General features: G+C 40.4%; 1 protein-coding gene across 1 annotated transcript in view; it reads left to right on the top strand.

Annotated features, from left to right (window-relative positions):
- Nucleotides 1-19,125, top strand: part of KCNH5 (potassium voltage-gated channel subfamily H member 5) — a 154,097-nt gene that overhangs the window by 83,819 nt on the left and 51,153 nt on the right. The window contains exon 8 of the mRNA XM_071559372.1: nt 17,698-17,897. Coding sequence (XP_071415473.1) covers nt 17,698-17,897 — 200 coding nt within the window. The remainder of the gene's footprint in view (nt 1-17,697; nt 17,898-19,125) is intronic.

The following is a 19,125-nucleotide window of genomic DNA, read 5'->3' as shown; positions in this document are numbered from 1 at the left end:
ACCTGCCCACATTTTTTAAATCTGAAAATTATTCTTTCCAGTTTGAATTCAAAATTGTATTTTCCTCAGAAAAGTCTAAACCATATCAATCTGTACATATCTTTTTGAGGGAGGCAAAAGAGATGAATTTTCATTAAGTGTATCTCAAGGTGACACTTTGTGGTGATGCTGGATGGTTTTCTGCAGCCTGTTGCCTTCCATGTACACGCACTTGGTACCTGTTAATTAGGAGGCTGTAAGGGGAGGTGCTTTGCCATGTGAGCTGCACGCTGACTTTCTGTGACATTCATTTCTTTGGGCTTGTCAAATTATGGAGCAATTAATGACTCTGTGTCTGCTCAAGGCAGGAGTAGATTTGTGGGGTGGGCACAGATTTGCTTAAATTGGCTGTGGATTCTGTGCTGGGTCAAAAGGATCATTTCTCACTCTCTGCTCAGTCCCTCTCAGTGTATGTTCTTTGAAGTACTCACTGTTGGCTGATTACTTGTAGGGGATGAACCTGGAAATGGACTGTACATTCATTTTGTGTAAATGAGATGGGAGATGGGCAAGCTCTTAGTAATTATAATCAGTAAATTGTAGATTTTGAGAATTTTAATTTGCTGTTATTTTTGTTACAGCACTCAGAAATGTCTTTCATAAATGAAAATAAATATATTGGCTAAATAAATCAGTCCTTGAATCTGCCATGAATCTGTCCAAAATAATCATTAAAAAAAATGAAATTTCATAAATAGTCTTGTGCCTCTGAAGTGTGAAAGGGAGATAACATCAAGGACTTCAGACACAATTTTGTTATTTGACCTGTTACTTAAGATTTCATTAGCTTCTTATCCTAGCCTTGTGGATGAATCATCAACAACAACAATAAAAGCAGGTTTTGCTCAGCAAGTTTGTTAATAATGTATAAATGAAAATAAATGGATCTTTTCTAGCCATAAAAAGCTTGGCTATTCCCAGTCTGTATCAGTTCTGCAATATTGAGTGCATAGTTTTGAAGAGCAGAACCACAGACCTAGTGATGTGTGTAAATGAAAATAATGGATATAGCTAATATTCTGTTGGCTAACAACTTTCACAAGGACAAACACAGTAGGAGTGTGGTCCATGCTGTGTATTTCAGTCTGCCTTAGGTTCAAACTGAGATCCTCTAAATCTCCCTGATCTATTGGGTGCCATCTGTGCCCATGGCAGGGGGGTTGGAACCAGGTGATCTTTAAGGTCCCGTCCAACACAAACCATTCTATGATTCTCTGTGAATCTCTGGGATAAGTAGTGTGCTCACTGTCTAAAGTTCTTAGGAGAAGTTTTTTCCACCTGGAGTGTGGTTGGGCTCTATGTGCCTTCACTTCTCAGAAGTTTGCCTTGCCAATCTATCAGATGCCCTCCAGCTGTCAGGGTGGTGCTACCTCTGAGCAGCCTGTTGTACCTACTCCTTTAGCAGCCACTCATTAGATCCTTGGGTAAGTACCACCTTTCATGTTGTTCCACATGTTGTGGAGAAGGAGGAGGAGCTTTCCACATCCTCATTGAGATACTGGAAAGGCACCTGGAAACTTCCCTTCATGTGTGACTTCAAAAGGTATCATTAGAGAAGAAGTTGTCTCTAAGGTTAATCATTGCTACTGCATTGATTACCTGTGCTTTGCCACCTGGAACCTCCTGGGGGAAAAGTGCCTCTGCCTCAAGTCCTGTGTTTTAGTGCAGGTGTAGACACAGATAGGGCATGAGTTGGGAACAGCACCTGGGCAGTTGTAGCTGTTGCACCATGTGAGCAGCCCATCCTGCTCAACTGAACCTGTGATGGTGGTGGCATGTGAAAGGTGACAGTAGATGAAGAAAGGCATAGCCTCTGCCTCTGTTTTGTCCAAATTTCATGAGAAACATGTGGGTGGGGGGAGTATGAGCTGTCTGTGTCCATCCTGTAGCAGTTGGGCTGACACCCCAGACTCTCTGTGGGTGATGCCAGGTGTCTTTGGCCCAAAGCAAAGTTGTGAAGCTCCATGTGGTGGGCAGCTTAGAGAAACCAGGCAAAGCTTCATCCTTAAGCAGCTCTTTGGCATTGCTAGTGACTGAAGTAGGGGCCACAGGGCAGAAGCTGATGAGGCTGTTAATTATGGTTACTTCAGTAAAACTGTCCCTGTGATAAAGGCTGTTTGGCAGTTGGACTGAAGGTGCTCCTGCTGTTCACCCTGTAAAAGAACTGTCTGGATGGCCGGGCTCAAAGAGTGATGGGGAATGGAGTTACATCCACCTGGTGCCTGGTTGTGAGTGGTGTCCCCGAGGGCTCAGCAAAGGGACCAGTCCTGCTTAATGTATTTATGAATGGTCTGGGTGAGGGGATTGAGTACCCCCTCAGTGGTTTGCAGATAACACCAAGTGGGGCACGTGTGTTGAGGGCAGGAAGGCTCTGCAGAGGGATCTGGACACACTGGATCAGTGGGACAATGCCAATTGTTTGATGTTCAGCAAGGCCAAGTGCTGGGTCCTGCAGCTGGGTCACAGTGACCCCAGGCAGTGTTACAGTCTGGGGGAAGAGTGGCTGCAAACTGCCTGGTGGAACAGAACCAGCTGAACATGAGCCAGAGTAGTCTCTTCTCCCAGGCAACCAGCAATAGGAAAAGGAAAATGGCCTCAAGTTGATTAGGGAAAGTTTAGATTAGATATTAGGAAAAAAATTCTTCACGGAAGTGATTGTAAAGCATTGGAACAGGCTGTCCAGGGCAGCGATGGAGTCACCATCCCTGGAGGGATTTAAAAGACGTGTAGATGTGGCACTTGGGGACACGGTGGGCTTGGCAGTGCTGGGGTAATGGTTGGACTCGCTGATCTTAAAGGTCTTCTACAATCTAAACAATCCTATGATTGTATAAAACTGCGCAATCTTGGGCAGCAGAAGAAAACTTTAAAAAAAAAAAGCCCTATTTTTCCAGTGAAACCTACCTGCAAGGATGAGATCATTAATTATTTTTTATGGATATGTGCAAAGCTAGGGAGTTGGTGAAGGCAAGATTTTCTGTATAAATTCTTCAGAAAGATCCAGGAATGGAGAAATATGGAGTAATTGCTTAGAGTGTCATGGCAACCAGCTCTACTCAGGAGTCATCTTATCAATTAGGTTAAATAATTAGGAACAACATTGAGTAAAATGAAGAAAAACAACTTAGAGTCATGTCAGGTTGGAGGCAGTTGAGCTACTAAGCAAAATTAAAAATATGCTATATCACTTCTGGAAGACTTCAGCAGAGGCCAAAAGGAGACATGGAGAGGTGGAAGAAATGGAGGGAATTAATGAGATGGGAAAAAAACCTTGTGATGGAAAGTTATTCAGATAAAATAGAAAGTATTTGGGAAAATACTTAGTTTTGTTGAAAATTTATTCATATTCTAAATTACATATTTTGAAGAAAAGAATTAATATACACAAGATTATTTTGTTACATACCAACTAATATGTCTCCCTTTTTGTCAAGACAGCTGAAAAGTCCTCTCTTGCTCATTCTTTTACGATGCTTTTTGGATTTTTTGGCATTACAAAGAAAGTGGAGAAAAATCCTTCCCTTGGATTTCTGCTGGAAAGGTTTTGAAAATGAGAGGAAACTTTATTTTGTTTTCAAAAATTTCACTTGGATGGTGGAAAAATAGAACATAGTGGTAAAAATAAGGCATTTGACTTCTACATTCACTTTAGAAGATCTTCTACAGCTATAAATTCAGACTAAGTTTCAGATTAAAGTGTAATTTTTTTTCCTAAAGTTTATTCTGTTTCACTAGAATAAAAGCAGCTAAATAACAAAATGGAGAATAATATTTTTAGAAGCATTGTATGTCTCAATTTTTTAAAATATTTCATTTTGAATTTTCTCATAAAATACAGAACAGGGACAATTGACATAAATGATTAAGTGCGGAACAAAATCGATTAATTTACCTTTCTTTGTAAAATGTATATATTGATGTCAATTATGAAGTAACTTTGAGGTGCTGATGATTATTATTATTATTCCTAATTTTTCCTATGAATAGTCATGAAGAAAATTAAAATTGTGTCCCAAAAGCTTTTTGCCCTGCCTTTGGGAAATTTCCCATACAGCTTCTCAAGGGAAGAGATAGTCATACCTGTTTATTGCCAACCCTGGAGCTCACTAACATCAGCAGCTATTTTCCATTGACCTCAGTGAATTATAGATCACAACCTCTGGGAAAAATGACTTCAGATTAATATAATTAAGAACTAAAGCAGGTTAGCTTGCAAATTTGGTTCCAAGTGGTTTTATTTAGGTTAGGTAAACGTGTTTTATTGTTTTGCTTCCTAATATGTACTTGCAGGAATAAGCACTTGCATAAAATGAGAAATATGTGAAAGATTGTTTCTCCCAAACCATCAGCAGAGGAGATGAAGAGGCTCTGCTCCATAGATAATAAATCTGTATGCCTAAAAAGATTAAAGGAAATATTTGCAATTTGATCAAACAACTGTGGGGAATAAAATGAACTCCTTTGGGATTGGGTTTGCAAAACTGAATAAAAAATGTAAAGAAAAGAGCTTTGCAAAGTCAACTACAATTAATAGTTCAGTGTAAAATTAATGTACCATACTGCAGAGGCTTGAGGAAAAGCAGGCTGGAAGGCCTGAAGAGATGTGCTCCTAAATGGGTTGTTGAATATCATTTTCATTGGGTTTTAGGACTTCATCCTGCAAGAATGAATAACAGTTTCTTTCTCACAGAAGGAGTCAGTGGTATGACAACTGAACAGGAGTGATACCTGGAGGTATTAGGAGCACTCCCTCATTTAGGTCATTAATGCAGAGGGACCAAAAAAAGCTGTGAAACTGCCTCCCCATTTCCTGGCAGTGCCTCTTCTGTGTATAATTTCAGATGTCATTGTCCCTAGCAAAGGACATTAATGGTATACATGCCCGGGTATTGTGAGAAGCAACTGAGGATGCTTCAGGTGTTAGCAAAATAATTGGGGGAGAGCCCCTGCAGTCAATTTCCTCAGCTGTCAGCATATGAACAAATTACCCTCTTGCATCTGAAGCTGATCTTGCTGGTATGTTAATGGCACGTGATGGTGACGCTGGGGCTGCCAGGCTGGAGGGTTCAATGTGTATTTTAGAAGTTCATGCTTCCTCTTGCTCCTGAAGAGTTAATGTTCAAGAGACATCCTGTAACTGTTGTAACTGTTGGGTCACATCTTGGCATTTTCATTCTGTCAAATCTCTCACTTATTTTCACTGGACTTTTAGGGTTGGCTTAGTTACTCTTGGATATCATCTAAGAAGAGCTTTGCCCTGCTTTGGGAAATAGTCTGACTCGTAGTAGGAAGATGGTAAAATCTTCCCAATTATTGGGACCTAAGCTGTGATTCTAGGATAAACCTAAAAAATTTAAGAAGAAATTTAATTTTGCATAGCCTTTTTTTTACCTTATAGTTGTAAGTGCAGCTTAGGAGAAAACTTAGCTTAGAAGAAGCTTAAGAGAAAACTCCCTTTTGCTGCAGGTTGTCTTTCTGCTGAATGCTGAAATGAGCATTTCTGGTTCGATACAGCAATCCCACCACAAAAGTGATTGTGAAAAGGAATGATGAAATTCAGTGTCAGTGCATGCAAATGAACACACGTAGGCAAAAATTAGCTATCTATACCTACACAATAATGGTTTCTAAATTTGCATTTACCACTGAGGAATGACATCTGACTGTTACTGCTGATAGTTCCTGGAAAATATCAGTGCAATATTCAGTACCAGTCAACAAAAGGCAAATAGGATTCCTGGGCAGGTAATTGAAATTAATGTTGTTGCACCACACTGCAGTGTTCTACAACAAGATGTTGTAAGATTAAAAAGGGTGTCTAAAAGGTGATGAGAATGAGGCATGGAATGACAACTGAGAGAACACAGTTGGGGGTGGCCTGTAAAAATCAAGAGTGGTGCAAAGGAGATAGAGAGAAACAATTACTCACTTTCTGGAAAGGGGAGCTGGGGGTGGCCAATGTAAAGACTTGGGCAACCAGGCTTGCAGAATAGAATGACAGAATACTTTTCACATACTGTTTTGGTGAGATTAAAAAAAAACAACCAGAAGTGGATTTGAGGAAAGGTGTCAGATATTCCTAGTGGAGGTTGTGCTAATAGGTACCGTGGTGCGGATGCAGTGGGCAGCTTAGAAATTCCCTGGGCTCTGGATTCCTGGAAATCTGAAAGGAGGAGCCCAGGGCAGGGATGCACTGTGCACTCTCTTTGTTGAAGCATCTGGAAGGGCCTGCAGTTAGAGGATGGATTTTGGTTAGATGGGCAATTAGTGGGATGCTGTGTGTCACACTTATTGCTGGCCACACTTCTGGCCATATGCATCCTGGGCATCTTCCAGATGGTGTCTGGAGCCTTACAGCAAGAACACCATCGTCTCAAAGACAGAAACGTCATTGTGGCATCCAAGAGCAGAATAAATGGACTGGAGTGAAACAGGACATTTAAAAATCCTACAAAACAGCCACAAAAAAAAAGGCTGAAGGAAAGTGATAAAATACACTCAATTATTCCCCTCAGATACTCTCCAGACATCAATGTAATTTCATTGACTTCAGTGAAATTAGTGTTAATGTAGAAATGGAAATGCAGCAAATCTAATTCCAGCATCTCCTTCCTGGAATAGTGAGCAAGAAAACAGAGAGGTAATCGGATAGAAACAAGTGCTGATCAGAAGGAGTTGGACAGAGAGGAGGAGAGCTCCAGGAGCTGCTGCCAGGAAATAAAGATACTTCTCCAGTCTCACATAGTCATGGAGAGTTCAGCAATCCTTGCACTGAGGCCAGAATGAAAAACCAAGGGTTTTTTGTCTGTTTTAGGTTGACAGTGTATACAACCTTTTGTTGTTCTCTTGAATCTTCTCAAACCCCTCATGCCAGAACAACATCAATGGCTAGTAATGTTTCCAGCACTGTTCTTTATTTTTGGTATTATGGAAAAGGGAATGGTGTAGAGCTGTGGGACTGCTGGAAAGAGGTAGAGGTAATGTGTGTGCTACAGTATTTAGACAGCTCATTTCACAAAACAGACCTGCCTTTGGAGTGCTGATGTCCAGTTCTACATATAAATATAGTAATGTAACTGTCTGACTTTGGGATCCTTTAATAGACAATGCAAACATATTTTGGGTTGCTGCCTGCCATTCTGCAATGCCATTGCTGTTCATCAGAATGGTTTGTGGCACTTGCAAACGTGAGCAAATCAAGTGTCTTCCTAGGACCACAGATGTTCTCTGAAGTGCCATAAAAATTACCCAAAGACACTGGAATTCAAATCAATGCTGTGTAGGAAATGAAACCCTCTCCTAAGCACATTCACACCACTACCTTCCCCAAAGACTCTTCTCCACGGGTAAGAAGTGGCTTCATGGTGGCAATGAGTGACTGCAAAGCCACAGCCTTGTGACAGACTTGGTCCCACCAATGTGTCAGGCTGGCAAGTGGATGTGCTTTTAATACATGGAAGGTTAATTGATAATGCTGAATAACAAGCTGAGAGGACATTTTTTTCCTCCTTCCAGCAGGATGCAGTACAGAGTAGGACACATGATTTCATGGAGTATAAAAGTGGGAAACGTGCTTGTTTTCACAGTTGGGTTTCACTTGGCTATTGACTGTTTTACAAGACAACCACCAAGGATGCTCTGAAGGAGCTGTCAGGCTCAGTGACAGCTCAGCATCTGCCACAGCTAAATCAATACTGTGATGAAGGACAGGTTCCCAAAGTGGATAATCAAAGTAGAGTAAAGTTAATTCACCTTGAAAGTCTGAAAATGTTAGTGTGAAATTTTTTAGACAAAACCAGCATTATTCCAGCAGAAGATGAGAGGTGCCAAGGTCCAGCCCTGAGCTCTGCCCAAGTGTCGCCTTTAGTGGGGGTGGGGGGAAGGCTTCACACCAGTCATGTGCACAAATGTGCTGATAAAATGGAAATCTGGTGCTAATAAATGGGGCAAAAAGGGGTTTGAATTGGCCCTTATTCCTGGAAGCATGAGAGGAACTTGTGTCTTAGTTTTGTGTGAAATATTTCAGTACAATACAGATTTGAGTGTATGTGTGAAGACAATGAATGTTCCACTTTTTCTTAGGCTTCTTTTTGTTGCAATAAATGTGATTTTCTTCCATTGCTCAGGTTTCTAATGTTTAAAATGAGAAGACTGGAGGAAAAATTATTTGCTGTGGATTATTTTAGTTTTATAAAACCTGAAGGTGAATTGTTTCAACTTTTTGTGGAACTTCCCCCCGCCCCCACCTTGGTTTTAGTACAAACACGTCAGGGGAGGGAAATTTAATTGGAGATAGTTTGTCAACATCACATGGAAAATTTTGGATACAAAAGTTTACTAAGCTCTGTCTAGAGATGCTGAATTTGTAGGATGGGGAATTAGAGGAAAAGTGCTTCTATAGATGATTTGAATGAGTGAGAAACATCATTCAGTGAAGCAGTTTTGTGGTCATTTTATGAAGCAGAACTATTCTTAAAATAATAGGATGGAAACATCATCTCCAAATTTGAAGCTTTTAATACTAACAGTTAAGTACTTCATTTTGTTCCTAAAAATACCCTATAATTGCTCACAAAAATCTATCCTCACACAGAGGTCAGGCTGAGTTCTACTGAATAAAAGCAACATTGCTTTACCTGTTCTCTGTCCCATTAATATTTTCAGACAGATATAAACAAGCACTGTTATGTTAACAAGTGTGTTTACCACATCTCTCAGGGCTATGTATAGCCTGTGTTTTATACTGGAATCATTTGTTCAATTATTTGTGAACATTTAATTAAATGAATAAGCAAATTTATATGTGAAAAAAGTAGAAAGAATCAGAAAATTAGAAGACTGAATGGGAAATTAGCACCTGCAGAAAGTCTGAGCCCACTGATATTGTATGTTCACTGTTACACTGGCATACAGTGTATATGTATATTTGTGAGTATCTAAACCACACCAACATGTAGATTTATACAGCAAAAATTTGTACTGGCATACACAAAAAAACCCACCCTAGGAGCAGAGAGCTAGAAACATCTTTTAGTGCAGTCTAGTAGTTTGAAGGTGTGTTTACAAATTTCCCATTATATTTTAACAAGACAGGCAATTTAGGTGGTGTTTCTCAGTGTGCAAGTGATGTTCAGACATCCTGCCTTCAGCAATATTGTTGACTTGGGTTCATCTTAATGTAACAGGAACTCAGTGTCCCACTAAAAAAAATTCCTTTAAAAGTATTAAAGAAAAAAAATCAGCAAGAGAAAAAAACCCTCACAGCTCAAATCCAGCAACAAGCTGTCAAGTTGTTTCCCACAGTGATACTGACACCTGCCAACTTTGCTCAGGGAACTTTTTCCTGGAGATGATCCCTTTGGTTCCTGTATTTCCATTCAGCAGTGCTGGAGACCCTTTGTATCCTGTGCTTGTTACTGGTGATGGTTTTGACACAGTAAGGCACTGTGAAGGAAGGCACATGGGATGCTTTGATCCCAGGTCTCATCTCTGGACAGTAATAAGAGTAAAGACAACACCCTGGAAATATTTCTTTGCTGGAGAAAGGAAAGAGAAAGATTTATATGATAGGTAGGTGATTGTTCAACAGACACTATTCAGCTTTTCCAAAATACTGGAGAGCTTTTCATGGAAATGAGGCAATGCTAAAGATAATATTCAAAATGGAGAAAGCGATGAGGAACAATGGAGCAAAGTGTGCTAGAGGCGTGCTTGACATTCATGGTGAACATAATTCTCATGAATTTTGGTCAACTTTTGCCCCTCTGCTTTCCTTCTGCACCCACTGTAATTCCTTTGGGGAAGTGATTGTGTTTTAATTAACAGGACTTTGTGCAGTGTGTGAAGTGCTGGATGTGACATTTGGCAAGCAGGTGATGGGTTTCTGAAGGAACAGGAATGATGAAGTATAAGAAATGGTTTAGCTCATTTCACTAGTTAATTATTTTCTATGTTTGTGTCATACTGTTCTTATAAAAGTAAACTTAAATATTCCACCCCCAAATGTCACCACCAGCAGCTGTGACCCACTAGACCCAACTCCACTGTGTGTGAAACATGTGAAAGAAACCCTAACCAGCCTCTAACTTCAGAGCTCTTAGGGAAAATGTTTCCAGAATTAGGACCTGTTGACTGCAAGATATGAATTTTTCAGACAAGGTGATGTTTTTACCACTCAATTAACACAGGCTACTGGAATTAGCCCTGCTGCCTGTTGTGGTGTAATTGCCACCATTTTTCAGGCTGTGCCTTCCCATATGATGCTTAACACCCTTGACTGATGTGATGAGGGAGAAGCAGACCCTAACAATCCCAAGACATGTAAAGCTTTCCAGTGGAAGCACAATGCAAGAAATTCAATCCAAATTCCACCAGAAGCCACCTGAACCTGGGCAGGGCTGTATGTCTGATGTCTAGCAATGTTTCTCAGGAGAAGAAACAAAACAGTCTAATAATGTGAGGTGGCTGTGGAGGGGGATGTTAAGCATACTGTGCATGAACTGTGATTTGAATCTGCTTAGCATCAGACCCAGGAGCCCTTGGCCCCTCATCCTCAAGTGGTTGAAATGAGTAATTTTGTTTTCTATGCTTCTGAATAACCTTGGCCAACTTCAGCTTTTGTCCATCACTGCCACAGGACTACAGGCAAAACACACTGATAGCAGTGGACCATAGTAGCCTTGATTTAAGACTCTGTTTTGCAGTACCATTTCAACCAGTCTTAGATTGCAACTGTGCAAAAATATAGCTAGTCAGCTCATCATATCTGCGTGGTGGAGAGCTATTGGAGCTTTAAAGTATTTTCCATTAGCTGAGTGCGCTCATGAAAAAAAAAGCTCCCAGTTTCACCATTTAGAAATTAGTGACTGTACAAGTGCAGTCAAAAGGCTTCATTTTAATAGGAATTTATGCATAAAGTATGCCAAGTGTCTAACTGCCTCCAAAGCAGCTGTTCCACTCTTCTTTGCAGCGTCCCCTATAAAGGGAAGAACAGTGAGTGTGAGTTCCTACAGTTTACTACTGATAATCATCTTATTTGCATAATTACTTAGTTCTTGTCAAACAAATACCAGTGTGAACAGGGATTTTGCAGACCTAGCTTTTATTATTATTACCCCCTTAATTTAGAGTTTGCATTACTGTACTATCAGGAAGGTGTTGGGTCAGGAAAATGGGTGTCAGCTGTATCCATGGAGGAACTGTGCATCTTATATATGACTGCAAAGTGGGATGTAGGAATGTGTGGATGGTCACCACCTCCCTGTGGAGGCAACAAGACAAACATCTGGATGCAGACACTGTGTCAAGCATTTAGGCCAGAGTGGTGATGGAATCAGACTGGCCATGGGGGGCATTTGCCCAGGCAGTTGTGTGCAACTCTCCTCTGATTTCAGCAGTCAGATGAGAAGTTCAAAGCTGCAGTTCTTTTCTGAATCGGGACCTTTGCCCATTAGCTCCTCCTTGCAAAATGAGTGTAACAATGCATTTTTGGGGCTTATGGGAGGATAAATATATGGGATGATGTGACATGGGATAATAATATGGCTGCAGGAGTAATTGGAAGAAAGGTTTTTAATGCTTTGGATACTTTTGGAAGTAAAATTAGAAATCTGGTGTACTCTGATGTTTGGTATAACCTCCCCGTAAAATGTAAAACTAATGTAAAACTGATAAAACTGGTGTCAGCATGGGTGGGATGGAGGAGAGTATTTTTACAGCAAAATATGTATTGGGGCCAAGGATTCAGGATCAAGGTTGGCTTTTTGAAGACCTGTAAAATCGTGGGGTTGTGTTGGTGCTTTCAGTAGCACAGCTGGCAGACAGAAGCATCACTGCGGGGTGGAGGTGGGAGGCTGGGGCTGGCATCAAAGAAGTGCCATAAAACAGTGATGAGGGAGGGGGCTTAGGAGGATTGTTTTGTTCCAAGTAATACACTTTGTTGAAATGTGTTGGTGGATTTGAAGAAAGCTGTTTCTTTTCAGAAAGTGGCAGCTCTTTGCTGCTGCAGCAGCATCTCAGCGAGGCCGTTCAGCCCGGGAGATGGGCACTGCCTGGTGTCACACAGAGTTGTGCCTGCAGAACGTTTTGCAGTCTGATCAGATGTGGTAAGAGGAGGTGGAAAGGAGGAACAGAAAGCTACTCAGCTTTTAAAATAATAGATCAGATATTCAGGTACTTGGGTACTGGGTGTCTTGGTTTGAGCTGGCAAAACGCCAAGTGTCCAAGACAGAGAGAAAGGGTTCCTCCTTCTCCCAACGAGCTGAGGGAGAGGAAAAAAAAACCCTCCAAACTGGGTTTATGCTTAAACTAACTATATGTATTTATACAGAAAAGAGAAAATAAAGAGAAAACTACAATATAACACACACTTACACAAGTTATATATATATATATATAACAAGAAATAACTTCCAACTCCCCAAATAATATAGAGTATATTACTTTAAATCTCTAAGTACTCTAAAAGACACCCTGCAAGAAAGAGAAGGTATAACAACAAAGTATTTCTACTTTCATGAACTCAAACAAAAGGCAAGTAGTGGCAGCAGCAGGAGCAGGGTCTAGCAGAGTAGAGGAGCTGCAACGTTCTCCTCTTAGTTCAGCCATGATGGAACTGACTAAGCCACTCCCACACACTGGATTTTACACCCTTTGAGACAATGTAGTATCGTATGGAGTACAATATTATTGGCTAGGAGAAGTCAGCTGTTAGCTAGCTCAGCCCAGCTCAAGTCAGCTGACAATTTCAGCCCACCTGAAATTTAGGCCCACCTGGCTAACCCATAACACTGAGTATTTGAGTACTGGACTTCTCTGTTATTGTATTTAGTAACTGTATATTGAAGTTTATACTGAATCTCTCCTGAATGACAGCTTTAATAATATTAATCTAAAAATCTGATAGGAATAACTAAGTCCAGAAATTAATTGAAGAAGAAGCTGCAGCTGACTTCAATATGCAAAAATGAAAGTAACTATTTTTCCAGAATTGAGGCCTCATAGAGTCATTTTAGTTGGACAAGACCTCTGAGGTCTTGAAGTCCAACCATTAACCCAACACTGCCGAACCCACCATTAAACCATGTCCCCAAGTGGCACATCAACATGTCTTGTAAATCCCTCCAGGTATGGTGACTCCACCACTGTCCTGGACAGCCTGTTGCAGGGCAGGACAACTCCTTCAGTGAAAAAAACTTTCCTAATATCCAATTTAAACTTCCTCTGGCACAACTTGAGGCCATTTCCACTTGTCCTGTCGCTCAATTCTTGGGAGAAGAGGCTCATACCCCTTTGCTAATATTCTACTTTACAACTGAAGTTTAGAGGAACATTGTTTATGCTTGGATTAATAATAGTCTAGCATAGAGCAAGCTATAAGGAAAATTAGATCTCTCAATCAAGCCTTCAATTCCTTAAGGCAGGTGTTCCTATCTGGACATATTTAGCAAATGGTCAGAATAATAAGAAATTCAAGATGCTCTGGGATGATTTAGGTAACTGAGTCATTTTTTTCAGAAAGTTCTGTGTTTCTAAATAGGCTAAAAGATTTATTTAACACTATTGCTAAGTCATTGAAAAATGTTTTATGTAAGTACAAATATAGTAACATACATTTTACATGTAAAAATACGTAGTACTCATGTCCTTGTATGCAATTTTGCAGAGATTTTCCACACTGAAGAGTAAAAATAGAAGCTAAAATAACAGTTGGACCATTTACCTCACCTTTAGGACTGAGAAAAAATACTGCATCATTATATCAAATCAATCTCTATAAAATCTAGTGAAGACTGTTCCAGATTTTCACACATAGAGCAATTAAGTAAATGAACATTGCATGACTGTAGGAACATAACAGGAAATGTCCAGAGATATGCAGGTCATCAAAGAGAAGGTAAATAAATGCAGTTTAAGTTAAGTAGTCATTTCATGAAATTGGATAATTTCACCTTCAGCCTCATCTCTCCTGTTTATTGTAAATTGAGAGACAACATTAAAACTATTAAGTGTATGAATACCTTTAGAGATTTCTTTAGAGTTTGTTTAAGTACTTTTTTTCTTTCAGAACCTTTTACAAATGATCTTTACTGCCAATTCTGCCTGCCAAAAATAATTAAGATACAGCAAAAGTGAAATGCCCTTGGTAGTGCTCCTCTGCCTTTGTTTTTTAACGTGAGGTGCAAGACTCACACTTGTCACTTCAACATCTCCTCATTAAGTGGAGATCCTCTGAGAAATCTTTATTTGCTAACTACAGGCAGTAAGGGTCATTGATGGAGAGCCTTAAACCTTTGAAGGCAACAGCAGGATTAGCTGCTCACCAGTGAGTTCATGTCTGTGCATGTGGCTGCAGATGTGCACCTGTCCATAGGGAATCCAACCTGAGCTCAGCTCCCTGAACTGAGGCATCTCTGCCAACTCAGGAGCTGATCCAGCTCATTTTCTTGTTCTGTGCCATCCCTCTTGTATTTGTAGCCAATGTAATTATACCAGCCTAAAGCTGTCTGGGAAAGAGCAAAGGCAGGTAACTTGTATTTTTAAGGCAGACTAACCTCTTCTCACTAGACCCTCCAAAGAAGGGGGCTTTTTCCCTGTAGCAGAGTGTTAAAGGACTTGTAACAAATGCAATGCAAAACATTTTATTGGTATATTTATTATTTCCTTATCAGCACCAACTTGGTTTTTTTGCATGCCAATACCTGCAAAACATTAAATATTAGCTTTCTGTAAGTTACCTCCTTTTCTAGTCATCATCTAGAGAACAGGGATGGGGAGAAGATTTACAGAGTGAGGTGGATTTTCCATTCCAAATTATGAAAAACCTTCTCTCCCCCAAAAACCTGCAGACCAGACTCAGCAGCTACCAGTGTGGGCATAGGGAAGCACCATGAGTGAGGGGTCTTTGAGGCAGAGCTTCAAAGTTGTGAAGATCTGAGTAGGTTCTCTTTAAGTCTTTGCCAAAGGCTCCCCATGCAGTAGCCTGTGAGAGAAGTGGAAGATTTGGAGGACCTCAACCATGTGTCTTTACCATTTCCAATAGGAGGTAAAGAAAGGCTTTGGTTTCCAGCAGAGGGACAATGCTGGGTTTATCTGTGCAGATACTACACTGTAGGCTACTGGATTCTGGTTTAGTGAGGCACTGCTGGGCAATGCTCATAAGGATTTTGCAGGTTTGATTCTGTCCTTAATTACTTGAAGAAACATACTGTTTTTAAGTACTACTTTCCAGGACCACATATAAGGAGACAAAGAATGAGAATTTCTCTTCTGGTCATGTATTTTCTACAAATCATCTCTGCCAAGAGGAGGTAAAAGGTGCCAGTTGCTTCAGACAAGCTGTTTTCACCACAGCATTCATAGCTGTTTCCAGCCTGGCAGGTATCAGAGTTCAATCTCTTTTTCCCATCCTTACAGGGCACTGTTACCACATTTTCAATCAGCCTGTGTCCTCTGTAGGTTTGGATGGCCAGTTGGGTTGCTGCTGGCATTATATATGCATGTGCAGTCTAGCTGTTGTTGCAGGCTTGCATAAATTCTACTCATGCAGAGAGACAGCATTTTGGGGGCAGTTAAGGCTTCTCTTTACATTTATAGTCATAGCCCATTTGCAGCAGCATCCAACATCAGAAGCAAGACAAGATATTGCACCCTCACATACCTGATGAGATGAGTGCATGATAAATCAGCAGCTGTTCCTCAGAAGGATGAGGGATGTTGCACTTAGAAGTGACACTTCATCAAGCCTGTGCTACTGCAAAAGTCCAAAAGAGCAGAGAAAGCTGAAGAAAGAAAAAAGTCAGGTGGCATACATCCATCTAGACTTTTTTATAATCCATATGCTTGTACTCTGAGTGAGTGTTGATAAATATCTGAGAGGTAGAGAAGACCATTCAGTAGCTCACAGATATGTCGCAGCCATCAGTAAAGCAAGGAAAAAACCTACCCTTGCAATGAATTTTATTTCTGCTGTGTTTTCTAAAACTGAAACCTCATGTTTACTTTTGCTACACATTGTGTGATCTTGTTTGATAAGGTCTTGGATTTGTGACGATCTTCAGCACTTAATTTTTAGCTGGACATATAAAAAGCACTGCGTGAAGTAGAAGTACAATTTTTCTATTAGACAGGTTTTAGGAAAGTGCTGTGTTTCTTTAGAAATGCCACCTCTCAAATAGGGGCGATGAACTACAGTAAATTAGTGTGAAACAAGGTGAGTTTTCTGGAATGAGGTAGAAGTGGATTGGGTAGAGGGAAGACATTACATACTGAGTGATAAAAGGCATTTTTTCCTTTCACAGGGGGTGATTTCTTGCCATTTGTAGGCTGCAGTTGTTTTTCAAAAAACAGCAATATGGAAATGAATAGCTGAATTCTGCTATGAAGTACCTCTGAGCAAAGATTATTAAAATGACAGACACATTTCTGTGTATTTGGTAGTGTCCAGAGCAGAAGTAGTGCAGCACATTGATGTTATGAGATACCAGAATATTTCTTTTTTCTGCAAAATCTGTTATGTCTAATGTAAGAATGTAATTTGTGGCTTTCTTGCAAGGGTAATTACATTGTGACTTAATAAAGCACCTAAAACTTGCTTGACTTTAAGAGCATCTTTCAATCCACCACTCTTCTAGACAGCATAAGTAAAGGTGTGAATTTAAGTTTTGGCTGAAATGCTTTGCCAAATTTAGGCTTTAGAAATTACCTCCTCTCCCTCAAGTGGTGCTCACTGTATCACATTTGTAATAGTATACTGGAGTTGATGAGTTTTCAGTTGGAAATAAAGTTAAATAAAATTAAACATGTGATTTTCTCAAATATGGCCTGTGATTTTTTTGTTGCTGCACAGCTCAGGTGACCGAGCCTTACAGCAACACTGGCATGTTTGAAAAGGGGAGAATCAAACCAGAAGAGAAGGTAACTCCAGGAGTGCATTTCAGGTTCATGTCCTCCTCCTGCCTTAGTCATAATTCTTCAGCAGTGGGACTTCCTGTTTTTTACTGGTCCAGTTTTTCCCTCTTTGGAATCATTAGTGACTGGCATCTGGAGCTGGCATCATGTGGCCAAGTCATCTGCTGGGGCTGGCTGTGATATTAGACTGTGAAATGCCACTCTGACTCTTTCTTGTGAACTTCTTGGCCATTGACATGGGACACCATTCGTATGGTTACCTCCTTGCCAGGCTTTCCGTGTTCCCTTCCTCTCCATTTAATGCCATTTTTGGGACTGAGGCCATTCTCTCCTCGTAGCATGTGGTAGCTGAGCCACTCTTACAGGAAATCAGCACTGTTATTTGCATGATGCTTTCAAGGTTTACTGGTGGGCTGAAGCTACCTCTGAAACTTGGTTTGGATAAGTATAGGGTTAAAATGCGCTGGCTGTATTTAAATAACTCCGTGTGTGGATAGTATCTGTGTGACTGATTTTGTAAATCAATGCACACTGGGTGTCTGTCTGAACTGTAAGGGTAAATTCAGAAAACAACTCTGTACATGTATGTGTGTGAGAACGTGTGTATGAAATAGAAATTTTCAGTTTACATCTATATATTTGCAGTAATTTGTAACCAAGCATAAAATTCTTTGATATTATCCTTGAATTAGGATTAGCATTGACTAGAGCATAAATATTTATTTTCAATTACTTTTTGGTTTTTTTCAGCTCTTCTTTATGCAACTATTTTTGGAAACGTCACCACCATTTTCCAGCAAATGTATGCCAACACCAACCGATACCATGAGATGCTGAACAATGTGAGGGATTTCCTAAAATTATATCAAGTCCCAAAAGGCCTTAGTGAAAGAGTCATGGATTATATTGTCTCAACCTGGTCCATGTCTAAAGGAATTGACACAGAAAAGGTATGAGTGCCTGAGGTAACAATTCAGATAGCAAGAGTGTGTCCATTGTGTGCTTTCTTAGAAAGAGGACTGTATAACAGCATATAACTTACTAACAAATTGTTAACTGCATGCCACTCCTTTATTATCTTTGTGTTTGGAACAAAAGCTGGTTGTTTTAAAAATGATTTATTTTGCTGCTTTGAAAATATGCCTTTATTTTTCATTATGGTAAATGTTTCCTGCTTTCCAGTCTTAGTTTGTTTAAATATTAAATAATTTTAATGTACTTAACTTTTGAAATCAATTGGAAATGTCTTCAAATTAGTCTGAGAACATAATTTGGTGTCTAACTACATGATATTATCCTGAGAAAGTATTGGCATCTCTGCCTTGCAATTAAATGAGTTTGATTGGGTGGGACCTTTTGCTGATGCCCAGGACATTGAAATATCCATCAGCATAATTAGTATAGGATTTAATGGCAGTAGAGATTGATCTCCTTGAACTAAAATCTCTGGACTATCACTTTAGGCCTTTGGGAGGGAGATACAGAGAATGTGATGCTGTTGGCATCCATGCAGGGTAGAAGGCCTACAGGACTTTAGCCTTCAGAAAGAACTGGTCATTTAGGTTTCTTCAAAAGCTGATTAAAGGAGAAAGTTGTCTTCTGAGACTGATTCATCGTGCCAGGACAGACCTTGTCACTGGAGCATAAGTCCTGTGGGGAGAGGCTGAGGGAGCTGGAGGTCTTTAGCCTGGAGAAGAGGAGGCTCAGAGGTGACCTCAGCACTGTCTAGAACTACCTGAAGGGAAGTTCTGGCCAGGTGGGGGTTGGTCTCTTCTCCCAGGCACTCAGCAATAGGACAAGGGGGCATGGGCTCAAGCTCTGCCAGGGGAAATTGAAGTTGGGTATCAGAAAAAAATTCTTTCCAGAGAGAGTAATCAGGCTTTGGAATGGCCTGCCCAGAGAGGGGGTGGATTCCCCATCCCTGGAGGTTTTTAAACTGAGCTTGGCCGTGGCACTGAGTGCCATGATCTGGTAAAGGGACTGGAGTTGGACCAAGGGTTGGACTTGATGATCTCGGAGGTCTTTCCCAACCCAATCGATTCTATGATTGTTCTCAGGGCCTCTCTTACTGCATGATACGTGCAGTGAATGTGTCTAGCCTTGGATATTACAGAGAGCTGAAGTCAGATTGGAGGGTTCCACCTGCAGTGCTTTGAATAGGCAAGATATAACAGCTTT

Source organism: Pithys albifrons, chromosome 6 (assembly GCF_047495875.1).
Source record: "Pithys albifrons albifrons isolate INPA30051 chromosome 6, PitAlb_v1, whole genome shotgun sequence".
NCBI lineage: Eukaryota > Metazoa > Chordata > Aves > Passeriformes > Thamnophilidae > Pithys > Pithys albifrons.
This window is presented reverse-complemented; position numbering and strand designations above follow the sequence as displayed.